At 34.3% G+C, this 18,351-nt stretch overlaps 1 protein-coding gene across 1 annotated transcript in view; it reads left to right on the top strand.

Moving 5' to 3' along the window:
• LOC110024714 (calmodulin-binding transcription activator 4-like) overlaps positions 1–18,351 on the top strand; it is a gene marked incomplete at its 3' end in the record, with an annotated part of 118,150 nt that overhangs the window by 65,391 nt on the left and 34,408 nt on the right. Inside the window, 1 exon segment of the mRNA XM_020724834.1 lies at positions 15,519–15,954. Within this exon segment, the coding sequence (XP_020580493.1) occupies positions 15,519–15,954 (436 nt within the window).

The raw sequence follows: 18,351 nt of genomic DNA, 5'->3' as shown, positions 1-18,351 counted from the left end.
CATACATACATATATATATATATATATTAAAGCCCTAGGAGCCTATGTTTCAAAGCCCCAAATTTTTAACTACAATAAACACAATAATCTGTTCTATTAAGTGGGGTCGGCTACATGAATCATTTTCCTTCGTTGCATCCTATTGATTGTCATATTTTTATTTAGTTCTAATAGATTAAGATAATTTTTTATACAATATGCCCCCAAGTCTTTTTAGGTCTACCTCTATTATTCTCAACATAAGTTAAATCTAAACCATTTACACTCCAAACTGGACCATCAGATGGTCGATGTTTATTGTGACCAAACTATTTAAGTTGATTCTCTCTAGTCTTGTCCGCCTTTGGAGCTACATTAACTCTGTAACGGATATATTCATTTCACATTTTGTCTCAAGTGTCGAGCCAGTCATCCTCCTAAGCATTCTTATCCCAGCACTTAACTTTGTTTTATACTTTTCTTTTGAAGGCTAAAATTTTGCGCCATAGAACATTGCAGATCTCACAACCACCTTATAAAATTTTCCTTCAAGTCTAAGCGGCACTTTTCGATCGCATAATAGGCCTGATACATTCCTCCACTTCAACCAACTAACTTGAATTCTACTAATAACATCCCCATCTATATCGCCATCACTTTGAACAATGGACACAAGATATCTAAAATGTTCATATGTTTTAATGATTTGATCGCCCATAGTTATAACTCTCACTAAAGCTAATACTACTAAAATTACATTCCATGTGTTTAGTTTTAGATCTACTCAAGCGAAAGCCTTTGGACTCCGATGTAGACCTCTAGAATTCAAGTTTTTACTAAATTTTTTCTTTTCTTTAGTCTTATCCATAAGAAGAATATCATCAATGAAAAACTTACACCAAGGTACATCCTCCTATAAATGTTCAATAAGAGCATTCATAACTAAAGCAAAAAAGATATGATCTTAAAGCAGATCCCTATGTAATCCAACTGAAATAGGAAACTACTTGGTCAACCCTCCTTATGTTCGAACACAAGTAACAACTTTAGTGTACATATCTTTAATGGCGTGAATATAAGGCATATCAACACCTTTCTTCTTTAAAATTCTCCAAAGGACTTCTCTTGAAATCTTATCGTAAGCTTTTTCTCAATCAATAAAAATCATATTTAAATCCTCCTTTCTTTATACTTCTCAATTAAACCTCTCAATAAATGTATAGCTTCCATGGTAGGCATGTCTGTCATAAATCCAAACTGATTATAAGAAATCTTTGTCACGTCTTAACTTATATTCAATTACCTTTTCCCATAATTAAAGTATGACAAATCAACTTAATTTCTCCGTAATTTGCACTCTTGTGCATCTCCTTTATTCATAAAATTAGGGACCAAAATACTCTTCCTTCACTCCTCAAGCATCTTTTTAGCTTTTAAAATAAAATGAAATTATTTAATAAACCAAGAAACTCTCAAATCTCCTAAATATTTCTACACTTCTATTGGGATATCATTAGGTCCTATTGATTTTCCGGTCTTGGTTTTCTAAACTTCCTCAACTTTTTTTTACTAATGTGATGGTAAAAATAAAAAGTTTTATTATTATTATTAATGATATTAAGATTATTAAGGTCGATCGTATTTTCAGAAAATTTATTGAAAAGTTTATCAAAATAGCTCACTCACCTATGTTGAATATCTTTCTCTAAGAAAAATACTTTTTGATTTTCGACTTTTACTTTATTTGAAATCCTTTATTTTTTCTTTTTGTTTGACTAGTTTATACATATATTTTTCATCATTTTTAGTTTCTAATTTGTTATTAGGATCACTAAAGTAAATTTTTTAGTGTCACAAATTATTCTCTTACCCATCTATGAGCCATCTTATATTTTTTCTAATTCTCTAAACTTTTATATTTAATCCAATTTTTATAATACAACTTATATTTTATCTTTTCTTGCATATTATTATTCCATCACTAATATTTTTTATTTCTAAAATTGCAAAAACTATTCATCCTAGTTTTCCAAGTGTATCTTTTGTCATTTGTTTAATAGTATTTGTTATTTTATCTCACATAGATTTAGCTTCTTCATGAACATCCCAAATCTTAAAATCTTGAAGTTTACTTATAAAAATATTTTTGTCTTTTATGTGTCTCCCGTCTAATTTTGTACCAATGTTTTATTGTATTCTTTATCTTACAACTTCTCATCATAAAATCCAAAACTAATAATTGATGATGAGTACTTAAATTTTTACTTGGAATGACCTTACAATCTTTATATTATCAAAGATCTATTTTTCTCATAAGAAAATAATCAATGTGTTTTACTAGATTTATTCTAATAAGTAATAATATTCTCATCTCTTTTATTAAATAAAGTATTAGTAAAAATAATCTCATACATTAAAGAAAAATCTAATATTGTTCTACCATATTCATTAATCAGTCCAAAATCGTAGTTCCTATGAATATTTTTAAAATCTTCTACTACTGTACCAATATGTCCATTTAAATCTCCTCCCATAAAAATTTATTCTTCTAGAGGTATCATTTATATTAATTCTTTTATATCATTCTAGAATTTTTCTTTTGAACTTATATCTAAACCTATTTGAGGAGCATAAATACTTTTAACATTAAAAATCTTAGTATAAACAATAATCTTTAGAGCTATAATTATATCTCAAATTCTATTAATTTTTGTAACATTATGTTTAAAACTCTTATCTATAATTACACCTATATCATTTATACTGTGACTCTTACTTGAATACCAAAGTTTAAAACTTAAGCTATCATTCTTCTTAGCCTTTTCTCCAGCCCATTTAGCTTTTTGAAGATATAAGATGTTTATCTTCTTATGAATCATAATATTTAATAATTCTATTAATTTACCTGTAAGAGTACTTATTGTATACCCAAAAATGGTCTGCACGGATCTTGAGGCAATCTAGTAGTTCACCTCAATTCAGTCGACCGGTTAAGCTCTCTCCCTCTGCTACCTCACTTCAGTCAACTGACCAAGCTCTCTCCCATGGCAATCCCAATTCAGTTGGCCGACCAACTCTCTCCTTCGTCCAGTCGGATAACTATGCTAAAACAACCATTATCTTTAGGAAATTCACATATAAGCCACTTAAATGTCATCGGACAAATGCAAAGAAACATGGACCTGAAAGCTTACATCGATCTCAAGATAATCCAACGGTCGAACTAAAAAAGACTAAAATGTCATTTGTTTCTCTCATCAAAGCATAGCCAAAAAAGAAATCTATGTATATTTTTTACCCATCCTATCTTCTATAAAATACGAGGCCTTCATAATGTAAAAAGGACTTTTTGGGGCATACCTCATTTGTAACCTCTAATTTTACGAAATAAAATGGGTCCACGAGCCCAGGAACACTCCATTCCCACCCCCCCGGGTTGGGGGAAGTCCTCTCTCTCTCTCTCGCACACACACATTTCTCTCCCTGTCAATCACCTCTTTTCAATCCAACGCTCCATTCTCTGGGCACGACTACCTGATAGATTTGGACTCAACATCCTAAAAGGTGCAATAAGTGTTGTTCGTGCTGTGAACAAGAAGACGAGCGAACACTAAGAGGAAACTCTTCAGAGACACACTCTTAGCAAAGAACACACAAGGGGAACTTTCACAAAAGCGGATTCACTTCCTTTACTCATCACCGAAAATCTCTTAAGAAACTTCGTCTATTTCTCCGTATTTCGCCATAAATCTAGTAGAAACAGAGGCAACTCGTACTTTAACTTCCCATCGCCTCTCAAGCTGCGAGCTTTCTCTCCACTTCTACCTCCAATCGAGACTTTCACTTACTCTCCCCAAGCTCTCTATTTTTTCCTCTCATTTCTTCACTCACTTCATTCCACTTTTCTTCTCTAACGACAAACTCCATTTCCACATCTCTCTTTTGCTGCAAGTGGAGTTCTCACACCCGCCGGCAGAATTTCATTGATTGCACTTCATCCTGTCGGCCAGACTGCGTTTCATTGATTGGACCTCATCTCGTCGATCGCATTTCATCCCATCGACCGGACTACATGCCGCTAACCAAACTTCATTCCGCTAACCAACCGAATAGGGGAGATTTACATACTTACCACTTAATTCTTGCATACTTATATATTTTCTTACATACTACTCAATTCTTATAAATGCCTCCACAAATCAGCCACTGCCTGTGACACTTCTAGGTTGACCGCTGTTTGGGTTGTCTCCGACTGACCACTAACTTTCAGTCAATCCTCTGCCTCCAATCGGTCATTTCTAATTGTATAAGGTCAAAACTCGACGAGTTCAAGTCCATGCATTCGATGCTTAGGGAACTCAAAAGGGGAAGGATTTACATACATAACACTCAATACCTATTTATTTTTATATTCTCATCTGGGGAAGGATTTACATACATAACACTCAATTCCTATTTATTTTTATATTCTCATCCTTTTATATTCTCATCCCTGCCACTCAATTTTTATATATTTTTATAATGCTAAACTTGTTTTCCCCGACGGATCACCCTTCGGCCGACATTCCTTCGGTCGGACATCGGGATGACCGGTCGTCCAAATCCCCGTCTAATCGCTCCGCCTCTATCTGAAACGATGAAAGTCTCACATCTGAAGCTATCAAATGTGCCATTTTATTTTGTCGAAACTGACAAAACCTGTTAAAAATAGGCTATTCGTCAGTCGCAACACCCTCCAATTGACAACTGCTCTGGTCACCTCCTACCAACCATCTCCCGACCAATTGTCGCACATCCTGTAGACCTTGCCCTCTATCGCTCTGTACTGCTTCAGTAATCAGACTTCTTCCCGCAAATCATACCCTTCTACTTTCTCGGATGCATTACTGTACCAATTAGCCCTATTCCACCTGTCTACCGCTCTCAGTCAACTCCTTCCTCAATCGGTCAGGTCTAAAACTGGAAATTACATAATTGATTTTATTACCATCAATTGATTGGGTCTAAGTTTATATTTTTTTTTTTTCTATTTTGATGAATTATTATAATTACAAATGAAATGTTATCATCGAAAGTGACCATAAAAGTCAATTAATTAGACCTTCAAATTTTAATTGTTGTAACCAAAGTCAAAGAGTGGTGCTTGACTCATTCAATAAGGTTGCTCCCTTTGTTTTTCAGTAGGTTTATGGTCAATGACTATCAGGTTATCATTCACTTTGTGTGAAAATATATTGCAAAATTCTCTCTTCACTTCTCTTCTTATTTTGTATTACAATTGTGGGATACATTACAATTAAGTATTGCATGGATTTATGGAGTGACGAGCCCATCTTTTTGCTTATAGCCAACCACCACTAATTCGTAGCATTCAGTAAGCTGTCGCCCGACCGGCTGCTCCCGACGCCTCCACCTACATGGAGTCATTTCCAAACAGGGAAGATTTGCATAAGACTTGATTCTTACATATTTTTATATACTACTCAATTTTTACACACTTATATATTTATCTGCATACATACATCTCAATTCATTTGTTTCCAGCACTCGGGGAACTTGAACCTGGGTAGAAAAACCGACAACGACGTTAAGAGCGTCCGATCGGTCAAAGGCATAACGAAATAACCGACATGATGCCAAGAGTGTTCGAGCAGTTAAAGGCATAACGAAACAACCGACAACTACGCCAAGAGCGTCCAATCGAGTGCAAAACTCTAAAACTCTCCTCCGGATCAAACAATTCTAAGACTCCCATCCGGGGCGAGCAACTACAAGACTCCTCTTAAGCGAGCAACTACAAGGCTCTCATCCGGGGCGAGCAACACTGGGACTCCCGTAGGTGATGACGAAAGCACCAGAACCTAGCGCGAAAAGCGTCAAACAGAGGGTATTAACAAATTGCGTATTCAAGTTTTGTTGAATTTATAAATTTCATTGTCTTTATTGTAGTTGTCGCTATCAATGAGCAAAAAAATTAGAATACTTTATTTGTGTACCTGAAAATGATCCGCATAGATTTCGAGGCAATCTAATAGTCGGCCACCTCACTTCAGTCGACCGACCAACTGAGCAAAAAAATTAGAATACTTTATTTGTGTACCTAAAAATGATCCGCATAGATTTCGAGGCAATCTAGTAGTCGGCCACCTCACTTCAGTCGACCGACCAACCTCTCTCCCTTGACCGCCTCACTTCAGTCGACCGACCAAGTTCTCTCTCTTAACCACCTCATTTCAATCTGCCGACCAACTCTTTCCTTCAACTAGCCGGATAACCACACTAAAACAACCAACTTCTTTTGGAAATACGCTTATAAGCCACTTACTTTCTTGTGTGTTGAATGTCATCAAGACTAAGACAAATAAAAGTGGAACTGAAAGCCTCGAGATGATTCAATGGTCAAAATAAGAATGACTGAAATCTTTTGTGCTTCTCTCTTCAAAGCATAGCCAAATATGTAATTTTTGTATACTTTTTACTCCTATCTTCTATGAATGAGAGGGATTCATGATATAAAATGAACTTTTTGGGGGCACCCTTCTTATGAAATAAAATGGGTTCATGAGCCCGGGAATACTCCATTTTCCCTCCGGTCGAGGGAAGTCCTCTCTCTCTCATTTCTCTCTCTCTTGATCACCTCTCATTGGTCTAATGCTTCATTTCTTGGGCACGATCTACCAGTTAGATTTTGATTCAACACTTACTACATTCCAAGATCTTATCCTAATATTAGTTTCATTGACTAACTCTTTTGTCTGCTCCCATCCATGATGAGGGAACCCTTGCTTATTTGACACTACACCCAGACATTGGTGTAGCGGCCCGTGTACATTTTTTACTGTATTCAAGCCATAGACCACATTGCTTCCAGGGGACGCCTAACATCTATACATGGATTTAAATAATTCATGTCATGATTTTTCAACAAAATTTTTACGTTGGTTGTCGACTATCTAGCGCAACTCTCCACTTTTCGCATCTGAGGTCTGAGGCTCAATAATGGTAGTGTTAAAAGCCTCAAATTTTAATTTTAAAGTATTAGAAAGCCCCAAATTTTCAAATATGTTAAAGTTCAAATGATCCATGCATTTTAAAATTAGGAGAGGAAAAGACCTCACAAAAATGAGGTCAACATCCATGCATTTTAAAATTATTTTTATAAGCTCTAAAGTTCATAGTTTATAAGTCCAAACCACCAAAATTTTGGCAGCCTCACGGTATCAACCCCCTTTAGGGGGCACAAAAGAATGTTAGTATTCCAAATTGTCTTAAAAGGCTTGTTGATCAGTGTCTTGAGACACTGCTGCTAGGGAGCAAAAATATATATTTTTATTTTCGTTGATTGGTACTTAATTCCTAAGGACGAGTGCTCGAGTTTCCCAGGATGAGTTTTTAAAGATCTTTGATTTTATTAAAATTTTTTAAACGAGTCTGTGGTTTTTTCTGAACAGTATTTAATTCTCAATGGCGGGTACTTGTGCTTCCTTGAATATACATTGTAGAAGTCTTCCCTCCATGCCCATTTTTATATGTTTTCGATCTTTGGCGTCATTAACGGTGACAAATCGTGGCGATGGCGGTCTACAGTGATGATGATGAGACAAACAAAATAAAATAAAAATATTTTCTTTTTATACCATACACTCACAATAATAATAATACTAATAATAATGTTGAAATAACAAAATGAATGGTAAAGTGGCTTAGTTTTGTTGTAGGGTTAGTAAGATGATCGACTCAGTTTAGTGAATTGTAGAGGGTTTTGATAAGGATTTGCGAAAGGGGGCCTCAATCAAGGAGGTGGCTCTGGTTAGGGCAAAGTGGGTGGAAGAAAACAGGGAGGTGCGACGAAAAGAAGAGAGTGTGGAGTTCTGTGGTCCTCGCTTGTCACAATCCCTGAGTTGTTTTTTGGTTGTCTAATCGCGACTGTACCATAAAGGTTTTAGGCACAATAGGAAAAAGAAGAAGGGCAAAAAAGGTTTTTTTAGGTAGGGGAGACAGACAGGGAGATGAAGGAATGATGATGACTTACGAGACCTGCGAAGGAAGAAAAGAAAAGCAAGTACGACATTGCGCAGGGGCGGTTGGGTGGTGCAATCTTGCGGGCGGGACGAAGGGGTAGTAATCCTACGCTCATAGAAGAAAAACAAGGAGGAAGTATGAGTAAGGGGCTTACAGTTTAGTTGTGCGGATTTCGTGCATAATGGATTGTGTGAATGGAGGGTACATTGGAGAGACGAAGGCTTTACGTGCGTGGCAGAGTGGCTTCGGTGGCTTTTGTAGGGAGGCTTGATCATAAGAGAGGAAGGCTTATGGATTTCTTCTGTTGCGATTTCGAGTAGACAGAACAAAAGGGAGAGATGACAAGATAGTGCAAATGAAAGGGCAGAGGCTTCGTTTGTCTGTTTGTAATTGAGGAGTGGGAACAATTACTAGATGGAGCGCGTGTTTCATCTAGCAGTAGCAGGTAGGTCATCTTTTCAACTTTTTTTTTTGTCTTTCTTTTTTTCGCAATCAACATTTAACAATATTCCTTTAAAAAAAAATATAATATCTACAATCTTCTTGTCCTAGCACTCTCCAACAAAATTAAATGATAGAAAAATAAATCAATACCTTTGAGAGGTGACCAAGGCACTTCTCCTGCACAATTGAAGACTACTACAATATTGCGGAGAAGTTGTTCTAACAACTATCTATTTATTCTACAAAATACTCTCATGAGTAATTGATTCCAAAAATCAATTACTATTATTATTATTATTACAAACAATCCCATACAAACGATGTTGACTCACATATTTTATTTCCTTTGTCATTTTACAACCACTTCCCCACTAAATCCCATTACAAAATAACTTCTAGGATCCCTAGAAAGATAACACATGAGCTTGGGAAAACCAAGAGCTACGAAGATTTAGAGGGAAGGGCAGACAAGCGGGCCTGGGTGTTTCAATGGCGACGATGGGGATTTCATCAAGTGGGTTTTGTTTGTGAGGAAGATGAAGTGAGGTTGGCAGCTACTCAAGCTCCCACAAGTACAAAAATAAAGAAAATGGAGGGATTCAAAAGAGAAAGCCAAGGTGAGGAGGTCGTGTGACAGAAAGTGAGATGATTTGTTGTAATAACCATTAAAAAAATTGTTTTGATGATGATGGTATAAAGGAAAATGTCAAGATGGTTTCTTTTTATGAGACCAACGTCTCATTTGAAACAAAATGTAAGAGAGAACGAGAAAGAGACCGAGGGATTGCAAGAGAGAAGATGATAAAGAGGAGTCTTGTGCTTCCCATGCCGTTCGAAGAAGTCGATCGGCAGCCAGGAAGAAAAAAGGAACCCTAGCTCACGATAGAGATGGAGAGGCTACGTGCGAGAGGTGATGCTTGCGGGATCATACAATAAAACCTCAGTCGAGCATAAGGAAGATGAATTGCATGCAGACTACGCGAAGGAGAGAGATAGGAGAAGGTGAAGGTCTGTTGTGCAGCTTTGTTTGTTGCAGATGCATTCGAGTCCTGTATGAAGGAAAGGAGTAGGGAGGAAGGGCTTTGTGTGCAGGTGAGAGAGCCCGTATAGTGCGAAGAATGTAATCAAGTAAACAGGCTACGGTGTTGTCATGTGAGCCAATGAAGAGAGAGTCTCGCGTGTGGAAGACAAAAACCTAATGTACGGCTTGAAAAGCCGAACCGAGTGGCTTCTTATAGGAATGAGGCTGAACCGAACAACTAAGGTAAAGTTAGGGATTTTGTTTTAATCATTTTGTTTAATTAAATTAATTTAATTTGTATTTAAAGTATTAATATGAGACTTTTGTTAATTAAAATCAGAAAGAAGAAGGGGAAGGCTATTTGGAATTGTGATTGAGAAAGAATCCATGACAATGAAAGAGGAGATAAATGTTTATGTTTTTATTTATATACACTGTATTCATTAAATATCATTAGTTGGATATTAAATTTTCATGAGTGGAATCATTGATTAGAATTGGGAAAAATATATGATTCAAGAAAATATTTAAATAAATTAGTTATAGTTAATTCAATTATCTCAGTAAAATATCTTTATATATACACTTTTAATTGATATAGGTGATAATCAAATGAATTAATGTGGAGGGATAAAATTTTAAAGAAGTTTTGAAATGTTAAGGTGAGGAATTATGTTTTTAAATTATGGTAATGTTTCTTAATTCTGATTGTATTCTTTATTTTAATTTTTCACATTTATTTTTTATTTCATTAAAATATAAACTAATAACGATCTCTTCATACTGTTAGATAAGAAGTATGCATGTTCACAGTCTTGCATAAACAATTGCATAATGATTTATCTGTAAACTTATTAGATTATTGCATGCCCTTTTGTCTCCAGTAAACATAAATTTCTTCATTAGTAGATGAATGCAAAGTGTCGCATAAGAAAACAATGTATCTTATGAAATATGGAAATACTTTATGCATGAATAAGCTTTTAGAGAAGTTTTGAAATGTTAAGATCAGTAATTATGTTTCAATATTTTGATAATGTTTTTTAATTTTGATTGTATACTTTATTTTAATTTCTCACATTTGTATTCTATTTCATTAATACTTAAAATAACATCGTGTCTATATATTGTTAGGTAAGAAGTATGGATGTTCACAGTCTTATATAACCAATTGCATAATAATTTACTTATGAAGTTATTAAATTATTACATGTCATTTTGATTCTAGTAAATATACGTTTATTCTTTAGTAGATGAATGCAAAGTGTCACGTAATAAAATAATGTAAGCTATGAAGTATGGAAATATTGTATACATGAATGCTTGTATGTGCATGTTGAGAGAAGCTGACTCCTTTATTGTATTGGTTGGGCATGTCAATGTACTTATGCGCGTAGATAATTCTTATAATCTCATACAATTGTGAAATTTAGATCACTAATTGTTGTGTCGATGGGAGAGTATCGGTCAGGGGTTAGTAGGCACCCGACCATCTCAGATAATTTAAAATTTTAAATCACTAATTATTGTGCCAATGAAAATCTTTTGATTAGTGATAATCAAACACTTTTCCACCTCATACAATAGTTGACATAATTTACTAATCACTATATCGATGTGGTATGTATCAGTCAAGGTTGTGTTTGGTTATGCTTAGACAGTGCTTCTGAGACAAATGTAAAATTTAATATTATGAAGTATATTAATGTTTAAGATTAAATATTGGAAAGCAAAACAAAAGTTGATCATATAGAAATATTTAGATTTCTTCCATGAGTATATTTTGGTACCTTCCATGAGCAAATGTAATGAATAGATGATTTAAATTATTATATAATTCGTTAGGACATATTAGAAAAGATGCATGCATATCGTTTTCTTTTTTGTGGGTTACTGTAATTTAGGAATATAATTGATCTACTAGGCTATCTTAAATAACTCATTGTGTTTTAATATTCTTTAAGTTTTAGCTTTTTGAATAAAAGATAGAATACTAGAAGAGAGAATATTTACAGAAGACGGGATTAGCAACTAGAAAGTTAAACTTATATTTGTCAATTAAATTAAATATTTTAGTTGCTCTTTCAATTAATATTTGGACTATAAGTTGTTGGTGATAAAAAATAAATATTAAAAATTTTTAATTTTACTTTCTAACAGTTCATTCAATTAATTTTATTTTAGAAGTTGAGTGTTGTTTTAATTATTTTACCTTATTTAGGATGTCTTAGTTTCATTATGATATCTTGTTTCAAATTTTTGGGGGGAGTTCAGTTAAATAATCTTATCTCCAATGTTAGATTTATCATATATATTTATGTTATCACTCAACAAGAATTGGACTATCTTGAAGATTTTTTTTTTATAGGTCATGTTTTATTACATGACTGTAATATTCATTAAAAAAAAATTATGTTTTGGCGATTACGATTTTAAGTAAAATTTTTGGATGGTTTCTACTTATAAGACTGATGTCTCATTCGGAATGAAAGAAAAGAGAGAACAAGAAAGAGATTCAGTGAGTGAAATAGAGAAGTAGAGAGGAGTCACGTGCTTATCATACTAAAGATTTGATGCCATGTGAAGGAGAATTTGATTTTTGATGAGGAAGAAAGGAAGAATCCTAGTGTGCGGCTAACAATAGAGGTTGTGTGCGAGAGGAGACGCTTGTGGTATCTTACGAGAAAACCCTAGCTGGGCCTAAGAAAGGTGACCTACGTGCGATCTGTGTGAAGGGGAAGAGATAGGAGAAGGCAAGGACCTGTCGTGCGGCCTTGTTTGTAGGAGACATGTTTGAGCCCTATGCAAAGGAAAAAATTAGGGAGGAAGGGCTTTGCGTGCAGTGAGAGAGCCGCAAATGTGTAGGAAGAAATGAAGTAGATGGGCTGCGGTGTAGTCATGCGAGCCATTGAAGAGGGAGCCTCGCTTGTGGAAGATCAAACCCAAACGTTCAGCTTTTGTCGTGCAAGAAGAGTTGAACTGTGTTGCTTCTTGTAGGAGGGAATGATATTTTTCCTAATTAAAATCAAAAAGAAGAAGGGAAGGCTATTTGGAATTTTGATTGAGAAAGAATCAATATCGGTGAAAGAGGAGGTAAATGTTCATGGTTTTATTTAAATACATTATATTAATTAAATATCATTAGCTAGATATAATTTTCATGAGTGGAATCAATGATTAGATTTTGGAAGAATATATAATATAAAATTTGATTTGTGGAAAATATTTAAATAAATTACTTTTATTTAAGTTATTTATCTAGAAAAGAATTCTTATATATTGACTTTTAATTGATATATGTGATAGTCAAAGGAAGTAAAATGAAGGAATAAGCTTTTAGAGAATTATTTGAAAGGTTAATGTGAGTAATTATTCATCTATGTTGTGGTGATATTTCTTAATTCTGATTATATTTTTTATTTTAATTTTTCACATTTATTTTCTATTTCATTGAGACTTAGACCAATAGTGATGTCTTCATACTATTAGGTAAGAAGTATGCATGTAAAAGTTTCGCATAAACAATTGAATACTAGTTTTTTCTGTGAAGTTATTAGATTATTGCTCATTTTGATTCTAATAAAAGTACATTTATTCATTAGTAGATTAATAAATTCATACTATTAGGTAAGAAGTATGCATGTAAAAGTCTCGCATAAACAATTGAATACTAGTTTTTCTGTGAAGTTATTAGATTATTGCTCATTTTTGATTCTAACAAAAGTACATTTATTCATTAGTAGATTAATAAAAAGTTTCGCATAAGAAAGCAATATATGCTATGAAGGGCAAGCAATCGCATGCGGAGGAAGGAGATCCTTCCGTGCGTTTAGTCGGGCCGAAGGTGAAGAGGTAGGGTTAGTTTGTTTTTTTAAACATGAATAATGATAATAATATTAATATTAATAATAATGTATATGTATATTATTAATTAGATATAATAAAAATGAGAGAATTTATTTAATTTGTCATAACATAATAATTATGACTATCGTGCTTATTTTAGGCATTTCATTTTCAGAAGATTCGACGTCAAGGCAAATTAATCGGCAATTGGGGTGAGTACTTGTGTTTTTAAACTATAGTAATAATTTGTTTCTTCTAAAGTATATTTGCAGTTTATGATATTTATGGATGTTTTATTTTGATTGAGCTATTTTTTTTATTGGTCATATCGTTGCGAATGTTGTAGCTTTTTACTCATGCGTTTTAGTGCATGTTTTATAAGCATGATTGAATGTGATGAATAAATATGTTTATGTTGAATGTGATAAATACATATGTTTATGTGGAATGCTTGTGTGTGCATGATTGGATATGATGGAGCACCCCTTAATAGTACTAGTGGGGGAACACTAATGTACTCGTGCACGTAAATGAAAAATGATATTGATACTGATGTGTCTTAATTGACATTATTTTTTAGACAATACCTCTTGTGACGATTGTATAGTTATTAAATGATATTGATTTGATAATGATATAGTTTCATATGAATAACATATCAAATGTTTATATTCATTTATAAAGAAGTTTAACTAGCATGCATATTATTATTTCTTTCTTTTGTCTTATTTTAGTTTAAAATTATGAGTATTCACTAGCTTTTTTTAGTTTACTATTGTGTTTAACTATTTTTTTAGGTTTAATTAAATTGTGATAGACGAGAAATTGTTTATAAAAAGCGTTGACAACCGTTAATGAGGTATTATATATTTACCGCTTTAATTTAATTTGGAGTGCTTCCTTCATCTATTAAATTGAAAGTTTATATAGAAAATTTTGTCCTATTATCTGCACCCGTCTTGGTTTATTTCAAGCCCTGGGTCGGGTTGTGACACAAATCCTAATCTTAAGTAATCAGCTATTAAATGATATTGATTTGATAATGATATAGTTTCCTATGAATAGCATATCAAATGTTTATATTCATTTATAAAGAAATTTAACTAGCATGCATATTATTATTTCTTTTTTTTGTCTTATTTTAGTTTAAAATTATGAGTATTCATTAGCTTTTTTTAGTTTACTATTGTGTAACTATTTTTTTAGGTTTAATTAAATTATTAAAAGATGAGTGATAGACGAGAAATTGTTTATAGAAAGCGTTGACAACCGTTAATGAGGTATTATATATTTACCGCTTTAATTTAATTTGGAGTGGTTCTTTCATCTATTAAATTGAAAGTTTATTTAGAAAATTTTGTCCTATTATATGTACCCGTCTTGGTTTATTTAAAGCCCTAGGTCGGGTTGTGACACAAGTCCTAATCTTAAGTAATCAGATCTCTATTTAGAGATGGTTAATTTAGCATGATGCAGTTTGATTATAAGGGTTATCATAGGTTGTAGGCTAGCTGTACAGAATAACTGTTGAATTTTAATCAACACCAAATTAGGACAAACTTTCAATGCAAGCTGTGACAGCAATGAATATTCGTTAAGAAATTATAAGCCTGATGTCTAGTTGTTGAGATAGCTGCTGCTTCTTGTGATGATATATCCTACACGTTTACTGTATTGCTGTAATTTTCTTTTGCTTCTTTGGATTATATAAGGCTAATATTAATTTTGATTCATTTCTTACTTTTGTCTAACTCTCCCTAAACCAATTTGTTCCTTTTTTTCTTCATTTTGCTTTGGTTTTATTAATTTTACTGCAGGTGTGTGTGTGTGTGCGCGCGCGTGTGTGTTTCCTTTTTGTGTGTGTGTGTGTTTGTGGAAGAGTTAGACATACCACTCAATTCCTATGTATTTACATATCAAACACCTAAACTTCAATTTTTTACATACATATCCACCTTATCCATGCCTGAAAGGTGTATTTCACTTTTTAAAAGTTAAAATGGTGGTATTTTTTATGTGATACGACATATTTGGGTGGTATAAATGTAAAAAAGCAAAATTTACGTGTAAGATATGTCAATTCATAGGAATTGAATGGTATTTATGTAAATGCCCCCCTTTTTTTCTCTGTCTGTCATTTTAACTAGTTTGATTTTTACACTTACATGCATGTTACCTAAATACTTGTTACCTAATATTTTATCAGGGAGCATTTCTTCCTCCAACAGATTCACATCAAACAAAAGAGCAATTATCTACCTGGAATGGGAATTCCAGTCTGAATAAAATTCAAGTGAAAAGGGTTGCTTCTGCTAGTAGTGTAATATGTGATCCTTATCAAACCTCTTATAGTTCTATTTCTGGTGAAGCAAACTCCATGCATGATGGCAAAGTTGTTAACACAAACTTGCCGAATATGTTCAACATCTTCGTTAATTCTGACTCGTCATCACAGCTAGAGGTCAATCAAGCATTACGTAATATTGAAGAGCAATTAAGCTTGGATAAATATGATGATAACGTATTAGCAGATATTGAAAGCCTTCAAGATCCCGCACTCCTGGATGGTGAAATAGGAAATTCTTTCGAGAAGCTAGCTGAAAACTTTACTCCAGCAATAGATGATACAGGATCTGATCAAGGTGAAATCTGAAAACCAAACACTATCATTAAGTCAGTTAGATGTTGAATTTTCCTGTTAAAAAATCAACCCAATCAAGAATTTTTTTCCTTTTAAAAACAGTCAACTTTTTTCCCTTTAACTTGATGATGCAAGTAGCGTTAATTATGCTATGTTTGCATTTTTTATAAAAATTGCAACTGAAGGCTTAGTAATCATCCCTTTCTGGGTAATTTTGAAGAAAAACAGAGCGGTCATATTGTAGGAGGGAGACTGAATGGTTCTATGACAAACCGAAGGTATCATAGTTTAGCTTTTTTGTTGAGTTGGCCTTTTGATTGAAAATCCGATCACTGTACCCTTATCTTTACAATTTTGAAATATAATTATTTAGAAAAAGAAGGCAAATCCCTCCATGATAAAGAAACATCAGTGAAATATTATAAAAAACTTCTGTTCTGAGGCTTTTACAAAAACCCAAGATTCTCTATAGCCGTTTGATATTTTAAACATTTTTTTAAATGTGAAACCGAGATAGAAAGTAAATTATACTGATGATATTCTACCAAATTACTTTCTTATCTACTGTCTTTCCTTTAAACGAGCATTTTTTTTTGCTCCACATTCAAATAGAGGCTTGGACAAAGCAATATTTTGAAAGCATTAAAGGTGTGATAGCGTAAGTTTTTTTTGTCTTTCAATAAGCAAAGAAGGGAGAGAAGAAAGCTTCTGTTAATTAGAGCGTTCATTACTGAATAGGATAGAAGATTTCAAATGTTTAATTCGTTGTCCCATCCACAAACAGTATTTTTGTAGAATTTTGGCTAAGTTCTTGACAGCACACATAGAAGAATGGGCGAATAGCAATATATCATCCACAAAGAGCAAATAAGACGAGCACCGACCACAACCAGCCATACCCTTGAAAGTGTGTTTTGCCTTAATAAAAGATGGAGGCACAAAAAAGTGTACAAAACTATGCCCCGGGGCATCAAAAGTGTATAATCTATCCTGTTCTAAAAGAGCAAAAGATCTTCTGATTCAATTTCAAAAGAAAACAAAAAACTATCAAGCAAAGCTAATGGAAAGTGCAAAAGAGTGTACAAAACTATGCCCCAAGGGCATTAAAAGTGTGTAATATATCATGTTCTAAAAGAGCATAAAGAACTTTTGATTAAATTTCAAAAGAAAATGAAAAACTATCAAGCAAAGTTTGTTGAGCACAAAAATGAGCAGCTTTGATACAAGAACGAAATGAAACAAAACCTATATGAACTCCAAGAAGAATGCGATGTCCAGACAATTGGGTGGCTGTTGGTTCCATCTGTGCAGCTCTTGAGGAACTCAATCACATTTTTGTTATCCCCTCAATAATAATGCCTCAGACCTCAAGCATCGAAGGTTCGAACCAGTTCTTAATGGCGAGGGCTGCCTCAAGCTCCACTTGGGCATCCCAGTGCTCCCGGTGTCTTCCAGCTGCCTTAATGTGGTTGTCATGGTGTCCCGGATGACCATATTGATACCCACCACACATGAAGGAAGAGAGGCTCTGTCAATGTTCACCTTAAGCCAACCAGGAGAGGGGGGGTGGGGATACAAAGAAGCTTAGTAGACGACCTAAAAGGCTGAGAAGCATCCCATTGCTCCTGAATTGGATAAAGGTGAGCAAACGAGAGAGCCCACCCCCAAAATAGTAGCCACAATGATCGTGGTGGTGCCAAAGGATCTCTCGTGCTTCTTAGTGTTCCGTACATGCCAACATTGGTGGATCACGTTGCAAAGAATGTGAAATTGTGCAATATTTCTGTCATTAGAAGTTGAGAAAGCTCATAAAGTTTCTGCCCAGATGGAAAAAAGAGGTATAGCTATAACCCAATTACGAAGAACCCCAAAAACCGCCACCACAACTTGACATCTGTAGCTGATATGAGTTCTATCTTCGGTAACCGAACATTCCCATGGGCAATCATGGCATTGGGGATATGAGTTCAATGTTCGCCACTGTCATGTTTGTGAAGCCACATATTTGTAGGGATAGAGTCTCGTGTAAGACGCCACCAAAAAAGATTTTCAAGGGAAGTAATTTAAGCTTTTTTAGCCACTTGAAGTGTCGCATCTTCCCCCAACCGTGCCGCATATGCCAAGGAAGTAATCATATGCCCAGATATCCAAGCTTTCATTTCAAGCTCATCCTCTAGATCATTGTTATCATAGGGAAGTGCCAAAATTTTGCTTTGAAGCTCTTTTCCACAAGATTGTCGCACCATATCTATTTTCCAACTTTCACCTTGTCGCAGGTTTGCCACCATGAGCCCCTCCAACTTGTTTCAATCATTGAATGTTGGCCATCTAGAGAAGGGACGCTCAAGTAGCCATGCATGGTCGAGGACAGAAATGGAGCTGCCATTGCCAATCTAGA

This window comes from Phalaenopsis equestris, unplaced genomic scaffold (assembly GCF_001263595.1).
Source record: "Phalaenopsis equestris unplaced genomic scaffold, ASM126359v1 Scaffold000270, whole genome shotgun sequence".
In the NCBI taxonomy this organism is placed as follows: Eukaryota; Viridiplantae; Streptophyta; class Magnoliopsida; order Asparagales; family Orchidaceae; genus Phalaenopsis; species Phalaenopsis equestris.
This window is presented reverse-complemented; position numbering and strand designations above follow the sequence as displayed.